General features: G+C 44.3%; 1 protein-coding gene across 3 annotated transcripts in view; it reads right to left on the bottom strand.

Moving 5' to 3' along the window:
* Positions 1–80: 80 nt before the first annotated feature.
* LOC118425885 (transmembrane protein 199-like) overlaps positions 81–18,471 on the bottom strand; it is a 37,540-nt gene continuing 19,149 nt past the window's right edge. Inside the window, exons 3-7 of one of the 3 annotated variants that reach the window (XM_035835020.1) lie at positions 3,511–3,597; positions 2,931–2,970; positions 2,701–2,724; positions 1,504–1,619; positions 81–1,047 (exon numbers count right to left, since the gene is read on the bottom strand). In XM_035835020.1, coding sequence (XP_035690913.1) covers positions 940–1,047; positions 1,504–1,619; positions 2,701–2,724; positions 2,931–2,970; positions 3,511–3,597 — 375 coding nt within the window. In that variant the 3' untranslated portion in view covers positions 81–939. Of the gene's footprint in view, positions 1,048–1,503; positions 1,620–2,700; positions 2,728–2,930; positions 2,971–3,510; positions 3,598–18,471 lie in introns of all 3 variants that reach the window. The other 2 variants (XM_035835019.1, XM_035835021.1) reach the window with 2 other exon arrangements.

The following is an 18,471-nucleotide window of genomic DNA, read 5'->3' on the forward strand; positions in this document are numbered from 1 at the left end:
CTGGCCGGTTATATTCCTCTCTATTTGTTCCATTTCTACGATTTTCCAGCGATTCGGAGTCTGGTAGAGACTACTACTTTTGATTGGTCAAAATGAATCGACACCAGCACCGGTGTCGATTCATTCTGACCAATCAGAGGAGCGATACACACCTGCCTGGCCTGAATCTTTGTGTTACGGCGTCATAACCAACGTGGAACGGGGACTTCTGATTGGTCCGCGGGGCCTGGGTATATGATAATTAATAACATATATAGACTGCGTCTATAACACTTTGTCATCTATACATGTAATGTTAGTAAAGGCTTAAAACTTTAACTGCTGATTGTTGGTTGGTTAATTTGTCCTCTTGTTTATTCTATGCAAGTTTTGATACATCTTTTTGTGTTGGCAAACACCATCGTCCGACAGAAATTCATTTAAAGGATTCTTTCGAGTGCTGAAAGACTGAGACAATATTGCAGTGCCCCCTGTGGACCAGTTTGAAAACTGCAGCTAAAGTCAAACATTTTTGCCCTTAGGCTATTGCCTTGTCACTAACCAAGACAGGAAATGTTAACTGGAACATCTGACCATTTGCAAGTCTATAAAGCGGCTTGGGTTACTTTTGTATACTTGTAAACGTTTGCAGAGATTTGTTTTCTAACTAATATCACACTCACTCACTTTCTCACTCACTCTGTCACTTAATTACACTCAGTCACTCACTAATTAACTCTCACTCACTCACTCAGTCACTAGCTTGTAGATGTGGAGGCTTATATATTATATACTCATTTCTAGTTCCTGTGAATTCCAATTTTGTTTTCTCCTTGCTATTTGGGCCATTACTAGTACTTCCTTGTGCATGTAGCTCAGACCATCCCATTCTTGACGAGGGGTGTGGCGCCTTGTAGTCTGGACCAGTCCATTCCTGGTGAGGGGTGTTGCACGTAGGTCTCAATTTCGCTTCTCGTGTTTCTCGACCTCCTCCTCCACGACCTTGGCCATAAAGTAGATGTCAGCCATGGCGACCATGGTGGCCAGGATGATGCCTGTCATCACTCTCTGTAGATAAACAAACAAACAAAAACAATTAACATGGGTGCATATGTGTTCATACAAATTTTAGAGAATTCAAGTCAGTTTATGGAATAAATACAATCCAAATATTAAAAAAGTTTAAATTATGTTCGGAATATACATTTACAAAGCAAAAAATATCTTGGACATATTTACAGTATTACCAAGAACTGAAAATACTTGTAAATAATGACACAATACTGGCAAACCCTCTGGGTCAATTTGAATAGACTATTATGGGACATCTACAAACAATAGCTGGAGGAGGGGAAGTAGTTAAACATGTACAAAGTTTGAAAGCAACCTGCTAGCTGAAGTAACATCATTTCACATCTTTCAATTCTACATGTCTTACGTCATGAGCATCTACATTATATTGAACTTTTTGTAGCCTCTAAAAGGGTATAAAAATTTGGTTACGGTGTTTAACTTGGTACTTACCAGAGTGACGGAGGCCCCGAAAGCGTACTCAGACCCGACGTAGCCGAAGGTGAAAGCCGCTGCTACGGACACCATGAAGTTTATCAGAGCCATCAGATACACCTTCACTTCCTTAGCTGTGGGGGGAGGGAGGGAGGAATTTTTTAAGAAGACTTAAATCACTCACAGGTGAAGAACGAAAATCAGTGTGAATGTACATGTACAAGTGGAAGACATTGCAAACACAGAAAAGCATGAGAATGTGCAACTATAGCCTGTGTTTACACAAATCTCTCGCTGGCTGGGATTAATGACCTCCTAGGGCGGCGGCAATACTATAGGAGGGGGTTAGGCGGAATGTTTAACAAGACTTAGATAGAAAATCAGTGTGAAGGTATATGTGCAACTGGAAGACAGTGTGAACCAGGGCTTTAGCCAGCTCGAAATTTTTTTCCGTCAGCCAATTACAATCGTCGCGAAAACCGCGAAAATTGATTAGAAGGACTGAACTGAGACCTTGAAAAACGGGTTTTAATGAGATTATCGTATGCGAAAGGGCGCCGACACACATTGTCAACAATCATAACAATAGCAAGACAAACAGTGTGTGGCTTTTACGGCCGTGGACGGCGTCCCCAAGCCGCCTGTAGCTTCCACCAAGGATTTTTGTCCGTCAAGGTTGACGGATTGGTTTTAAAAATTTTCCGTCAGACGCAGCAAATTTCCGTCAATTGACGGAAAAACGGACGCTGGCGAGACCCCTGGTGTGAACACAGGAAAGCGTGTTAAAATACAAGGAGTGAAAGACACAGTACTGCAGTGTAGACACTATACTGTGAAGGTATACATGAAAAGTGGAAGACATTATACATGTATATCCTTAGTGTGAAAAATAACCAATGTGAACATGGGACAAACAGAACAAAAATTTGCAGGGAAAGCTTAATGTACAAGGGAAGATGGTGACATTTGTAGGGAAAACAAAAAAACAGCAAATGCGAAACAAAAACACAGACAGCGTAAATTTGTAGCAAGAACACACTGATTTAGTGTGAATGTCACAAGAATATGTACTTTCACACATTAAAAGTGTGGGAATGGAGAAGATAGCATTGACCAGAGTTAAGCACAAAAAATTGATAATTGGAAAAAGCGTAGTGTTAATAAAACAGAGAAGGAAATGACAGATTGAACAGAAACAATTGAGATATAACGTACGTGACACATTATCGTCATCACCATCTTCTTTACACGAACAGAGAAAATACAAAACACAGAACATAAATTTCATAAACTTCCAACAAACTTCAACTGAGAAAATGTTCCAATGTAAATTATTGTTTTTGGACTGATATTCAGTTAAACTCAAAGTTCATAGCAATTTGATACTTGTTTCGTAACAGTATTATATATGATTTGCTGGATACTACAGAGTCATGTACTCTCACCTTCAGAACCAAAGTCTGACAGCGCCCCCTGTCCAGGTTTCTGTGAAGTGCAACACAATCATATCTGATTCAGCTTCTGCCAATCAGCTTATGGTGCCATAAAAAATCAACATGAATAAAGAAAGATCTGAATCTGACAGGAAAGTCTGTACCTTGGTACACTCAATTTACTTGGTACACACTGTTTTTGTTTTAGCCTCTTGCTGAATTTTTACTTAAAATGTCTGCCTCCTGAGAATTTATGAAATAAAATGCTGTGCCCCAATACTGTAATTCCTGATTTTTTCACTGTACTTTTATGTTCACGGTTTTCACGGTGACGACTATAACGTGAACTTATCATTACTGATAACAAAAAATATAAGATACTTTTTCATGTGCACCTGCTGCCACCGTGAAGATTTAGTTCCGAGAACATGTTTAATTTTCTCAGACCGTGAAAGTTTGGTACCGAGAAGACAAAGTGAATTACAGTAATACTCACTTACTGTTACAGCAACCAACATCCCAAGCTATGATTCAATAGCTAGGCATCACTGGGACCTAACAAACAAGCAAACAAACAAACAGACAGACAGACCTTGCCCATGTCGCGTGTCATCTGTGCATACTGCCGATTCTCCTGCTCTCTCTTCAGCCGCTCCAGTCTGGCCACCAGCTCAGGGTTCTGTAAGGGAGATAAAAAAATCACAGGTAAGTTTGGCCACCAGCTGTATAAGCGAAGAAAAAATGTCACTGGTACGTAAGTCCTGAAAGAAAGGCGTTTAAAGAACACCGCAGTAACACACAGTGGTGTTGAATTTGGGGTGTCAGCCCAGAGGTCATAGCCTGGGTACCATCCGGAAAGTAGTTCGCTCCGGTGTTCATTATATACTATATACAGTCGCTTCTAGCCCTGACATTCATTATACACTATATACAGTTGCTTCTCTGTGTTTCCGTCTGGGAACGCGGACCATCTTAACGTCTGGAATCGTCCAAATTTTGGACGCAGGCGCTGATTGGTCCCCACATACGAGCAAATTATGGAATGGGTTCAAGCGATCATCCGAACAGGCATTCCAACAACGGACAAGCTCTCTGTCTGCTCGTGGGAGGCCTGTTGTCATCGAACGAGCATTCTAGAACCTTTTCCTTGATTCACTCTTTAACTGCGGTAGCACCTAACGGTTTGAATGTGCAGGTCTCCAGACGGATAGCAGAGACGAACATAGGAGCGAACTACTACCCGGATGGTACCCAGGCTACAGAGGTCATGGGTTTGAGTTTTCCCAATTCTGCCCAGTTGTAAAAATGTGTACCTGACTTCGATTGGGAAGTAAAATGCGTTGGAAGGAGAGGGTTCCAAGGCTCTAGCTATCAATGCCTCCTAATAAGGTGACCATGGATAACAAACCTCACGTTAAAAATGAAAATGACATTTGCATTAAATTTTGTAGATCACTGTGGTCTGGACGTGCCCTTAGATAACCCTACAGGTTAGAAATGACCCTCCCCTACGTGACATTGTACATAGATTGTAGATCACTGTTTTTGGGATGTGCCATAGGCTAATCCCACAGGTTATTTCTGGTGTTATAGGCCAAATATCACAAATACGAGGTCGGCAACCCAGATCTCACACAGGGGTGCTTCCATGTCCCCAGAAGATGCTGTTACTAGGCAACAAGATGACGACCAGGGTGACAGGTCCGGGATGGAGAGGACCACATCCGGATGAAAGACGAGCCAGGGCGGGGTCAGGGAGGTGATGATGGGATAAACTAGGGTGGAATTCGAGGTGATGTGGTTGCTTAGCAACCATGAGGAGGATGGATTGTAGCGATCCCTGTCATGCAGGGTTGCCATGGTGATGGTATTATGACTGACAGTCAACATGAAGCAGGGTTGTCTCCAGTGCCCATCCCTCTGTCCTGCCATGGGACGGAAATTTGTTGGGACGGACAAAAGTTCAGCCCATCCACATTGGACGGAAATTTGTTGGGACAGACACATTGAAAATATCTGAGCTTCGTGACTTGAAACTGATGAACATGTATTTTTCTAGGTTCAAAATGACAAAATGGGCTCCCAAACAATAATTTTAAGTGCATGGAAACAAATTTAAAGCTGGAGACATCCCTGACATTAAGACATCTGAAGCATGTTTACTACATGATGCGGTTCCCTAGCAACCAGGAGGACTGACAGGACCATAGTGATGCCTGTCATGCACAGTTGCCATGGAGACAGCATCATGACTGACAGCCAACATGAAGACATTTAAAGAATGTGTATGTGATGATGCGGTTGCCCAGCAACTGCAGGAGGATGTGGTATGGACAGTCTCCTGATGTGACAGTTATTGTTTGGGTTACATGTAGAAAGAGTAGTCGGACAAGTCTGCCTTTAGTAACAGTTGTGAACCATAACTCAAGATATCAAAAAGGGAAGTTCCCTTCCAGTTCCTTAACAAGGGGCTAGGGGGCCCAAAACCTAATCATTTCAAGGTTTCATCAAGACTCACATATGAAATATCAAAAAGAATACAATTCTTGACTTATGTTGTCCATCCAGACCATACAAAATGTGATGATGGCTGCTTCTTCGTGTCCGAAGATCATTGGGAAGGTAGTCCTCGGTCTCCCCTGCACGCTCTCATGTGGCTATGTAGTCCAATCCTCGATCCGCACCTCCTGGTGCAGGATGGGCAAATGAAGCCCTGTGCAGATGGAGGCTGGTCGGCCACAGCTTTCCTTCGTCTTCTCCTCTCCTCTGCTCTCTCTCTTCGAGCTGCCTCGTAGCTTTCAGCTCCTCTCTTGCATGCAGCTTTCCAGGCTTTTCTGTCTTTTGCAATACTTTCCCATTTCCTGACTGGAATGTCTGCTGAGCTGAGTTGGTGTTTCAGTTGGTCCTTATAGCGTTTCCTGGGCGCTCCTCTGTCACGCTTGCCCTGACACAGCTCTCCGTAGAAGACAGCTTTGGGCATTCTGGAGTCCTCCATTCGTGACAGATGGCCAGCCCAGCGTAGCTGCTTTGCCATCAGCATTGTCTCTACGCTTGGAAGATTAGCTCTCCCTAAGACTTTGTTGTTCGTTACATAGTCTTTCCACGTAATGCCCATGATGCACCGCAGGCAACGCTGGTGGAAGCGTTCCAGAAGTTTCACCTGCTTCCGGTACAAGACCCAGGCCTCTGCGCCGTACAGGAGTGTGGTTACGACTACTGCTTTGTACACCTGGATCTTTGTTGACAGTTGTAGTGAGTGGTTCTTCCAGACACGCTTCTGAAGACGTCCGAACGAGCTGCTGGCTTTGCCAAGACGACTGTCCACATCCTTGCTCACTGTAGCATCATTGGAGATGACGCTTCCCAGGTATGTGAAGTGCTCTGCTACGTTCAGGGACTGTCCATCGATACATATATGTGGAGGGGTGTAGGATCCGCGTGGTGGCTTCTGGTACATCACCTCCGTTTTCCTGAGGCTGATGGTGAGACCAAAAGCCTTACATGCTGCTGCGAAGTGGTTGACGACTGATTGTAGGGCTTCCTCTGTGTGAGCCAGAAGTGCGCAATCATCTGCAAACAGCAAGTCCAGAATCAGCTCTTCCAATGTCTTCGTGCGGGCTAGAAGTCTCTTGAGATTGAAGACACTTCCATCAGTTCTAAACCTGACATAGATCCCATCTGTGATGTCCTCTTTGGCCTCTCTTAGCATCATACTAAAGAAGATGGCAAAGAGAGTTGGGGCAAGGACGCATCCTTGCTTGACTCCGTTAGCGATTGGGAACGGGTCCGACAGGTCTCCACTGTGCTTCACTTGACCCATCTGACCTTCATGCAGCTGTTGCAGGATCGTGAGGAGCTTGGGCGGACATCCAAGCCTCGATAAGATCTTCCAAAGCCCGTCTCTGCTCACCGTATCGAAGGCTTTTGTCAAGTCAACGAATACCGCGTATAGCCCCATGTTTTGCTCCCTGCATTTCTCCTGGATCTGGCGCATTACAAAGATCATGTCTGCCGTTCCACGATTGGCTCTAAAGCCACACTGACTCTCCGGCAAGTTTTCCTCAGCAATGGTCGGAATAAGTCTATCCAGTACAACTCTTGCCAGTATCTTCCCTGCTATTGACAGCAGTGTAACTCCCCTGTAGTTAGAACAGTCCGATTTCTCCCCTTTGTTTTTGTATAAGGAGACAATAACAGCATCGCGCAGGTCTTGTGGCACGACACCTCTTTCCCAGCATGTGGCAAACAGTCCAGTGAGCCTTTCAAGGAGAATTGTAGGTCTGGTTTCCACTGCAGGGCAACCAGTCCGTTACACTCATCAGCGTCTATGCCCCTACTCTCCAGGCAGACCCTGCTACCAAAGAAACATTTTACACGGAGCTGAGATCTCTCCTGGCAAATGTGAACGAAGCAGATAAGATACTGGTTTTGGGTGACTTTAACGCTAGAGTGGGCAGGGACCACGAGGTATGGCCAGGAGCCCTTGGACGACACGGGGTCGGAAACTGCAACGACAACGGGAGGCTGCTTCTAGAGCTCTGTGCAGAAAGGGGACTGAGCATCACCAACACCTTGTTTCAACAGAAAGCCCGCTTTAAGACGACGTGGAGACACCCACGGTCAAAACATTGGCACTTGTTGGACTACATCCTGGTGCGACAGAGGGACATAGCAGATGTACTACACACACGTGTCATGCCCAGTGCTGACTGCTACACAGATCACAGAATGGTAAGAGCCAGACTCCGGTTTTCCATCAAGCCACCAGTGAAGAGAAAAGGCCCACAGATGAAAAGATTGCAAGTAGACAGGTTGCACGGTCTGAAGGAGAAATTCCAGGACAAGTTGAGTGAGCGTCTGAACAGAGACGAGGATAAATGGCAGACGGAGGACCCTGAAAACCAGTGGCAGCAGTTGAAAACCGTTCTCCAGGAAACAGCTGCAGAGGTAGTAGGGAACTCATCCAGAAAGAACAGGGACTGGTTTGATGGAAACGACTCCTCGATTGATGCTCTCCTCCATACAAAATGTAACATACAAACAAACACACACACACGCTACCAAAAACATAACCAGGTAACCTTCTTGGCAGTCCATTAACATCTGATGAGGGTCACCCTCAGAATGTCTTAGTTTTGGGTGACAACATACTAGGATGATGATACTAACTCAATCTCCGAGCTGACAAAATAAGTGACAAATTTCCCCATCTCATCCCGACAGTTTTCTTATAATATTATACAGTGTAAACAAAATTATTTTTCTGCTTTCAACAACCTGTCTGCTGTCTTCGCAAAGTAAGCTTGTCCTTTTCTGACGAAGTTATTCTGACGGAATGTCTTCAAGAATGCCACTACGTCACTGCTCCCTTCCAAACATCTTATAACAAAGACCTCCTTTCACAACAGGTATTCAGAAGTACCAGGCCTGCCTAAGGCACGCTATAAGAACCACCTGACATTTCTAGAAAGTACTACAGAAGTGTGAAGGTTTGCCTGGGGGCATGCTGGTAGCCCAAAACTATCAGTTCACAATTCAACAAACAGGACACTGTCCTTAAATTATAGGCTGTGGCGAGTTGTGCAGTATTGTACTAGCTGTAAATTATCTGGGAATGTTGAAACAAGAGCACTTTTAAAATAAAAGGCAATACACTGATGTCTTCAGGACATGGCCCTCTGTTCTGCTTGTTGGTACAGACAATTTCTCCCCATCTGTCCAAAGACAACAAACTTCTGTACACATGAAATTGAAGAAATGTATAATTTTTGTAAGCTTAAAATGATACATTTAGCATCAAAAGTTAACAAACATAATCTCATACAATGATTGGGATGGACAAACTTTTAAAGCTACAATGTAGCGACAGCCCTGTGGCAATAGGTACAAAATACCATATTATGTGGGTGTGACTCGAATTGTGCTCAGACTGCTTAGAGTTAGTCGGGCAGATCGTTGCGCCCTTAAGGGAAAATTTCCCTTTCATTAACTGACCTATTAACCCCTGATAGGTTAGTCCGGTTAGCAGGAGGTGATAGCTATGGCGGCAGCATTGTCCAGTCTCGGAGAGCAGATTAAAGAAGAGCTGACGTGTGGAATGTGCAAGAATCTTTTCACACAGCCAAAGGTATCTGTATCTTATCTGTGTACGTATCTGTACATGTATAGCCAGTGTAACTATGGCCTTTGGCGACTAATACACCTGCTTCTGTATCTGTATCTGTATCTGTATAGCTGGTCTAACCACCTTTTGGTGTAACATATTAGCGCTAGCTATCGCAAGGATTCCTCTACTATAGTTCGTGGCAACATGATCCATTCTTAGCCTTTATAAGGGAACAACTCAATCCTGGATTGTTTATTAGTTTATAATTATAAATATTATTACTCTCAAACTGGAACTTGCATGACCTTACTATCTGTAAGTATATCTTTTTTTCTTTCTTTTGATAGCTGGAATCAAATATTAGGAGTCATTTTATACATCATGATTTCTCTGTCGTAGAGTGACTTCAACCTGCTGTTTTGTTTTCATTGTGTTCCAGGTACTGCCCTGTCAGCACACCTTCTGTCAGGACTGTCTAAAGCACCACGTGGGGGGTGGGGGGACCTTCCCCTGCCCAGAGTGTCAGCGCGAGGTGAGCGTCCCACCCCAGGGGGTCGCCAACCTGCCAGACAACAACCTGGTCGCGAGTCTGTGCCAACATGTCCGAAACCAGCAGCAAAAGCCGCCAACGGTTCAGGAGACGAAGGGTCAGTCAGGGATCAAGTGTAGCTTCCATCCTTCGGAGGAGCTTAGGCTGTTCTGCAAGCCATGCAAGGTACAGTAACTGTTGTACATTCTTAACAAGTTACTTGACACTGTCTCTTGTGATGATATCTCTCTACATACTAGAAGTATGTAATTCATTCCTGTAGAAATCCATATACAGTAGAGGCCAGTTCATTGTACAACGATTTAACACCTGTCAGTCACTTCTGTTAACAGCACGGAATCCCGAAATCCTCAACCGGTGCGGTCCAGCTATATAACTTCGCATTATTGCAGCAGCTGGATAATTGCATGAAATTCACTGGCATTAGGCCGTGGGACTAAGCGGCTTCTACTGTATGTCTCAGTCTTTCCTTCTACTGTAAGTGTAAGTAGTTGTTTTAGACCATACGAAAGTCACTGTACTTTTGTCGTGTCAATAAAGATTTCTGTAATACTATGAGTATAGAGCTTTGGATAGGGCCTGGTCCCTCGGATAGGACGTTAAATGGAGGTACAGCAAAACCTCAAGCACGTTTAAGAACCTGGCACATTTAAGAAGGTTTAGGGGTCCTTCCCGGTTTGAGTGGATCAAACGTTAGTCTGTTTCCATGCAGGTTGACGTCTTGAATAGGTGATAGTCACCAGTCCTGTTATGTCAATGCTTCCACAAATGTGGTAAAACTGAATAGATAAATAAGCCAGTCATTACGTGCAGATCAATGAAACGTTGGCTCATGTAAATAAGAAGGTTGATAATAAAGAAGTTTGTGTTGGAAGAAAGCAGTGTGCTACAAAAAGAAAAAAGCCTAGTATCCAGCCATAATATAGCTCCCGAGTCTCTTCTCTTGTCTTCGCAATTACGAAGAGGAGAGACTCAGGAGCTATATTCTGGCTGGATACCAGGCTAATAAAGAAATTGTCATTTCAGGTCCCAATCTGTCTCGAGTGTCTGGAGGACGCTCACGATGGCCACGTCACCACCACGCTGAAGAAAGCTGCGCAGGAGCGCACGGCGACCGTCAAAGCCGTTGTCACGACAACCCGGGAACTTCTCGATGCACGCTTCACGCTACTTCGCACCCTGCGCCACGGGGAGAAAACGATACACGAACAATGCCACCAGGCGAACACCAGCATTGATGGTGTCTACGACACGATTCTCCAGAAGATCACAAAAGCGAAGGAGCAGATGAAGTCCGAAATCGAACACAACCACCTTCAGAACATGGCCGCCGTCATGTCCCAGCGAGACAGCGTCCTGGCTGAGGTGAGTGACTTGTGTTTTTGTTCCGGAAATAATTTCATAAAGCGCAAAAGTGCCACCTACATTATCTATATGTAGCGGCGAGAAGCAGAACTCCAGTTAGAACCCCTGAGGAAGATGTCTGACAGGCATCGAAACGTCAGAAGGGGAGAAAAACTGTGTAAAAAGAAAACTCTTATGTCCTGCTTTTTGTTGTTTCATTGAGTTTTTCAACAAAAAATAACAAAGTAAGCAAGGGATCCAGACTAACAATAAGTTGAACAATGAACATGTCAGATAATCTAATAACCATGTCACAGAAGATTCAGATATAACCATAATACTAATAACTATACACACATATCACAGGTGAGAGAGCTGTTCTCCGCCTGCGATCGTGCGGAACAGGAGATGTCAGATGGCGTGGTGAAGTTTCTCGGCCAGGAGACCAGCTGGACCCTTGCTGTGGAGAAGTACAGTGGAACCGGCGCTCTAACTCCGGTACAGATGCAGATTGCCTCGTTCCATCCTTCGGAAGACGTGGAACCGAGTCTAGGCCACGTCTCCATCCCATCTATTCCGTTTGAAAATTCCGCAGCAGTCTCGGCAGTGCCTGCAGCATCTGACAACTCTCCCAAACCTACAGGTCACCTGCAAGGTCAAGGTCAGGAGCAGGGGCAAGTACAGCATCAGGGTCAAGCTATGGGCCAACTCCAAGTACATGGGCATGAGCAGATGCAAATTTATGCACACGTTCAAGGTCAAGTGGTGACCCAAGGTCAAGTGGTGACCCAAGGTCAGGTGATGACCCAAGGTCATGTGGTGACCCAAGGTCACGTGGTGACCAAAGGTCACGTGGTGGCCACAGGTCAAGTGATGACCCAAGGTCTTGAAGTGATGGGTCAAGGCCATGCACATGTTCAAGGTCAAATTTCTCAAACACAAGACCAGCATCAAACACAAGATCAGGGTCAAGAGCTGAGCCAAGGTCTCGTGGTTGGAACATTCCAAGTCCACGGCCAGTACAGCGCGGAGAGGGTGACCTTCAACTGGGAGGGGTCGGGTTACGAGAAGTTCAAGACTGGCCCATTCGGGCTGGCGGTGTGGGGAGGGGAGCTGTATGTGGAGGACCTGTGGAACAAGCGCGTGCTGGTCTTCACTCTGCAGGGGACCTTCGTGGGCGGGTTTCCCACCACCGTTCTGCAGGGGCTGAAGATGGAGCCGGAGAACGTGGCCGTGGATCGGCAGGGACACCTGTGGGTGGCCGGCGGTACTGCAGCCGTGTCCTCGTCACTCGTGCAGTACAACAAACAAGGCAGGGTGCGTCTTTGTTTGTTTGTGTTATTCATTTTTGGTGGATCATGATTTCAAACTGAAGGTCAGGGGACAGCCCTATGCTCCGACACTCCTATGTTCTGACACCCAAATGTTCTAGCGTGCCTTTCCCTTTAGATCCACAAGTTCCGAAGAGAACTCCATTTCCTGTCTACTCACAGATAGCACAGACACGATATGTGGGGTAGGGTAGCGGCGTCACCATCACGATTCTGTGATCCGACAGGAAATGGTTCTAACCCTAACCCTAAAATACGGTAGTCAGGTTAAGTTCAGATTATATTTGATAATTATTAACAATGTACTACCGTAACAGTAACCACAGCATAATCCCACATCAGGTGCTGAGTGCGATCGATCTCCCCTTCACCCGGCGTAAGCGAGGTCTCGCCGTGGATACCAGGAGGAACCATGTCCTCGTTACACACTGCACGGAGGCACCACCACAGCAAGACGGCCGGGCGCTTCCTCAAGACGTAAGAGCAGAAGTACAGGTCAGTGGTCAGAAGACGTCTCACAGCCTCCTTAGGTAAAGAGTTTTTTTTTAAGTTTCAGGCGGCCTATTAGTACGCTTATGATTACAGGTTGACACAAGAGCAATTAAGGTTAAAATTCTGATTAAAAGCTTGAAATTCAACACTTTTGAGAGTATTACTGTTTGTCCATTTGTCGCTAAATTCTGAGTACTTTGTAGTTCATCTTGATTTAGCTTGATTCAAGTATCTAGTTATTACGTAATACCTCAGAACTCAACATTTATTTTGGGGAATAGGTGGACTACTACAAGCAAAGTAAGCAAGCACTGGTTCACCAAACCTAAAACTTTAGGACCAAAACGACACATATTATAAACAAGAGTTTCCACAGACTTGTCTGTGACTTAGCCCAAATTGGGGGTGCGTACTTTAATCGAGATAATAACTGTAAAGCCTCCAGTATCTCGAGCCCTGTATGTATTTGTACCCTAACAGGTGTACGCGCTCAACGGGACGTTGGTGAGAACGGTCGGGGCGGACCAGGGCATGATGAGTCCGTGGTACGTCGCGGTGGATCAAAACGATGGAAACATCCTCGTCTCGGATTTCCACAACCACTGCGTCTACGTGTACGCCGAGGATGGCAGGTCTGAACTCATTTTTTCCTTTGTACAAGAAGTAGCCTGATTAAAATTTAAATCTCGCTTATAGCAGCCGCCCAACATCCGCTGTAACTGGGGAGGGGCCAGTTACAGCCCTGGACAGCAGAGTTTGTGTTATACAAACTATACAAGAACAAGCTACTTTATATTAGGTCTCTTTTCATACAAGTTGTAGAGAAAAGGGATCTTGCTGTTCCAACAAGATGCATTGAAAAGTCAACTGATGAAATTATAATAAACAAGAATCAAAATTTTCCCCCCTAAGCAAAGTTTGACATTAAAAGAAAAAAAACTTAACAGATTTCTTGTATTTTTAAGCGTCTTTTGAAGTTTCTTATACAACCTTCGTTTCCCAGGTTCCTGTTCAAGTTCGGAGGGGAGGGGGATGTCGAAGGTCAGCTGAAGCAGCCTCGCGGGATCTGCACTGATGGGTAAGACAAACCGTCTCTCAACCTTCACTCTGCTAACTTAAAGGTAGCTGCTTGAGAGCCCAAGGATAAACATTTTCGCGTATTCATAACTAATTAATTGCAAACGTTCCGGGGTTGGAAATATATGCTACACATATAAGCGCCACAATATAAATAACTTTTTTAACAAATATAGAATTTAAATCAGCCGCCCCCGGTACCTTAATACTGTTTTTAGGCAGAGGGTTCTTAAGGCTTTTCCGCTTTTTCTTTCCATGGATGTCAAAAGTTCTAAATTAAAGTTTAGCTAGTTAATGTTTCATACAATGAATTTTCAATTTTACAAACATTAATAAAAGTTGGAATCAGAATCAGTAGGTGCTGAGTTCGATACTCGCCATGCCCCTGACCCCATGACGGTGGAGTGACGCCCACCGAGCCTCACGGCTAATCTGTCTAAAGGTGCCCAAAACACCTAATGGATTTGATGCTGCCAGTGTGTCAACATCTGCACACTTGCCACTAAGACCCGTGAAATTTTTTTTTTTTTGATAATCATTAAATGGAAAAATGATAAACTAAAGACAAGGACAGCCATCAACTGCTTCTCATTTTCTAGTATTCCATTCATCTAAATTGTGTTGTTGACTTTTTGCTGTGAATGATTGCGATCATGATTGTTTCTACATGTAAATGATCTCCCCGACAGCGCTGGAAACATCATCGTGGCGGACAGCTGGAACCATCGCGTGGAGCTGTTCGACAAGGCGGGAAGGTTCCTCCGACATGTCACCACGGAGATCAAGAACCCGCACGCAGTTGCCATGACGACGGAAGGGTGGCTGGTGGTGACGGGCAGCGAGAATGACACTTTCACTGTTTTTACAAATTCTTGAGTTTGGCAGAAAACTCGGTTACACTATTAGGAGCTTGACACTTCAACATGTACTGTGCTTTCTGTTTTCCTTGATATCTATTTGGAAAATTTGAATACTAATCTGTAGGCCACACTTATTTAATTCATCAGTCCTACAAAAAGAACAAATCCTTGTAAGTGTGAGATCAACATGAAACAGACTCTGAGAAGAAAGTTTTAGATCATGATCAATGAAGGCCGGTGTTTCCATTTCCAGCCTTACTGTTTTTTGTTTTCTGATTTTTGCTAAAATAGAAATGATGAGAAACATGAAAATGAATTGGTATAGCCTCACACTCACAGGAGCTATTCTAATGGGGTGCCCTTTTGTAAGGCTTAAACTACAAATGTACTATACATGCCCGTAGCCAGGATTTCGGTTGGGGGGGTTCTTTTTAGTAATTGTGGGACCATCGAGCGCCGCAGGCGCGAGACTCACGCCGAAGGCGTGAGGTACCTAGGGGGGTCCGGGGGCATGCTCCCTCGGAAAAAATGAAATTTTGACCCTCTGAAACGCCATTTCCTGCATTTTGACCGTCAAAAATCGCTTGCAAAGTTTAATGGAATTTCTATTAAAGGACAAGGCTTTGAGGCCAACTCCCTCGACATATTTTCACCATGTCCGGGGAAATTTTGAAATCTGGACCCTCTGAAAAGCCATTTCCTGCACTTTCTGGGGCAAATTTTGCTGATAGACTTACTACGATTGGCTGAAATGTCTATCAAGGAAAAATGCAAATCAGTCATGCCTTTGAAAAAAAAATCTTGGACATGAAAAAGTGGACCTTCGATCCTGAAAAAGCGGACCTTTTGAGCGAGTGGGGGGGTTCTTCCGAACCCCCCGAACCCCCCCTGGCTACGGGCATGCTATAGACTAATATGTTTCTTGGTGTCACTTAAGATTGGGAAAAAAGCTGTAAGAGGGGAGGTTATTGTGTACTAGATGTATGTAGTTTGATAAAGAAAATGAACATGGCTAAAGGTACTGTCGTCAATCTGAAAATGGCTTTGGTGGAGGCAATGAAATGTCATCTATCATATAATGTTACGTAGTGATTAAAGCTTTTTTACCCTTGAAACAAGTCAAATGACTTTCCAAATTCAACATGACCACCCTTTAATATACGAGTGGTTGTTTTTGCGGGGCTAACACGATATTCAACGCCATAACGGCATAGCTGGCGACCCGCGCTGCCATAACTGTTCTGAAATGCGAGGCATGTGCGACCACCAGGGGTGAAGCTCGGAGGGTGCCTCCGCGAAGTATGCTTGGGTAGACAATAATATTTCCTCTAACATAGAACCCACTAAACGTCTAAACAAACTTGTTTGCTTGTGACAGCGTGTACGTGAAAATACAAAAATATTTTCCTGACTTTAACAAGACCCCTTAGGTCTACGTTTCACGTGCCTGATTGTGACACACATATGGGGTCTTGAATTGCTTGTTGAAGTTATATATATATATGGATAGGATCAGTTTCAAAAATAGATGAATCTTTGGGGGGAGGGGAAGAGGAAGGGATCGATCATCTGCACAATTTGTCACAATTCCCCCTCCCCTCCTCCATGATTACATATCTCTATCTGCTGTGGATAACTGCTATGTTTTTAACAGTGTTGGTGGGTTAATTGGTGAATAACAACGAAAAGAGATAAAAATAAAATTTGAAGTATAACAAAATAAATACTTATTTGACAGATAATTGTATCATTGTTATATTTTGTTATTTTGTCTGACCCAAGCTTACCTCTTCCTCCACCGAGTTTTTAGCAAGCGAAAGTAGTGAGCCAGCGGTCACTACTGAGGATGGTACTTCAGCCCCCCTGCCCCTTAATGTTTCCATTGGCTGGTGCACATCACCCATCCAATATTGCAGGGCCAATTGAAGACATGTGCACCCTATAGGATATCTGTTATAACAAACCACAGACAGACTGCCTACCCTTGGGCAGAATCAAGTCTTGAACACTGGTACATCTCCATCACCAAAAGAAACCTACTCATTGTTTGGCAACCATTGATATTCCTTGTTAAATCTCTCACAATCATACATTTTCAGCAATATCATCTCGTGAAGTTCTGATTTTTTTGAGAGACCTGGTGATATCTTTTTCCATCCCAACTGGCAAATTTCCATGCCAGGAGGGAGGGACGTAGTCAAACAAAAGTGTAACACAAACTCTGCTGTCCGGGCTGTTTTATATAAACTGGCCCCTCCCCTAGGCCGGCGGATGTTGGGCGAGCTGCTATGAAGCGAGATTAAATGATCAGGCTAGCAAGTGTGGTACTAATTTCATACGTGTGCCATGGATTTCTTTCCTTGTAGAATATTTTGTGAAAGCTAAATAAAACGAGTTCAAAAACAACGATGATGATAATGCAAAATAATATCTCTACGCCACAAATTAAAGTGATGACAAACAGCAGAATACCTGAAACAGCCTGGCAGTGTCACATGACACAAAGAATGCCAACAGCACAAATCATCTGAGCTCTAAATCCCCCTAACAGCCTTGATGCAGGGACTGGCATGTTCACCCACAAATAGCACGTCACCGGAACGTACTGCGCCTGCGCGAAAAGTATAGACATGCTAAACCTTGCGAAACCCCCGGTTTACTAAAGGGCCGCATTTAAGAAAGTACGTGCGTATATAAGCGTAAAATCCCGTGTACGTTTTACATGAAACCATGTCTCTAACATATACTGTGCAACAAGCGGGATTTCAATGCAACGTTGACCAAACCAAGCCCCAAAACACCAGGGTTCGCGCAGGCGCAGTACGTTCCGGTGACGTGCTCCCACAAATCTACCTGGCAGGGCAAGACCCCAGGGGTTCCGCCAAAATAGCCGCCAGATTAGGTGTCCCTCCACCTGCTGCCATCAATTAGCCAACCCAGCTGGCAGCTCATCAGGGAGGGGCTGGGGGAAGTAGGGGAGCTTGGCTGACTGACAGGTCTCAGTTGTGTCAACATGGTCTTAACTTTGTCCAAATAAACACAGACAATTGGTTGCTATGGGGCGTTAAAGATAAGGGGTAATTGTGGTAAAACTGGCCCTTCTGATGTCTGGTGGGTGATTTGCAATTAGGGCAGGGGATTAGCGGGTTAGAGGGTCTTGTTTCAACAAATTCAAGTTCAGCCATGACAGGAATACACTACAGACAGTAACTATTGTTCAACTTTTCCAGCAGGAATACATACTGTCTCTTTCATTTAGGACTTCAAATAGGATTGACCTAAAAATGTATGACTTGGCTTGTAAGTATTAATGCCCTGTAGCCATGGTAACAGTTGTCAATAATTGATGTATTATGAAGCCTTACACCAATTACTTTTCAATTTTCTACCAAACAAAAACAAATAGACCCCCCAAAAAACACAGAGTCTGTCCCTTGTTTTCACAGTTTCAGAGACTATATATATATATATATACATATATGTTGCACTTTTCCTTACACTCTAAATATTTCCACCCAGCTGTATTATATAATCATAGGCTAAAAATGACACATTAATTTTTAAAAATTTTTAGGAAAATTAACAACATGGGCTCCAAAACAATGAGCAGGACGGAAAACATTTAAAAGCTGGAGACAGCCCTGGTTGTTTTTAAATGTCAAAGAAACACAGATTCTGAAATAGACTGCTGTGGTCTCTGATCAAAGAAGACTTTTCCACAAGTGTCTGTCTCTCTAGCTGTGACCAGGGATTCCAACATTGCCGACAACAATGTATCTGAGGGAATCTCTGC

This window comes from Branchiostoma floridae, chromosome 11 (assembly GCF_000003815.2).
Source record: "Branchiostoma floridae strain S238N-H82 chromosome 11, Bfl_VNyyK, whole genome shotgun sequence".
Lineage (NCBI taxonomy): Eukaryota > Metazoa > Chordata > Leptocardii > Amphioxiformes > Branchiostomatidae > Branchiostoma > Branchiostoma floridae.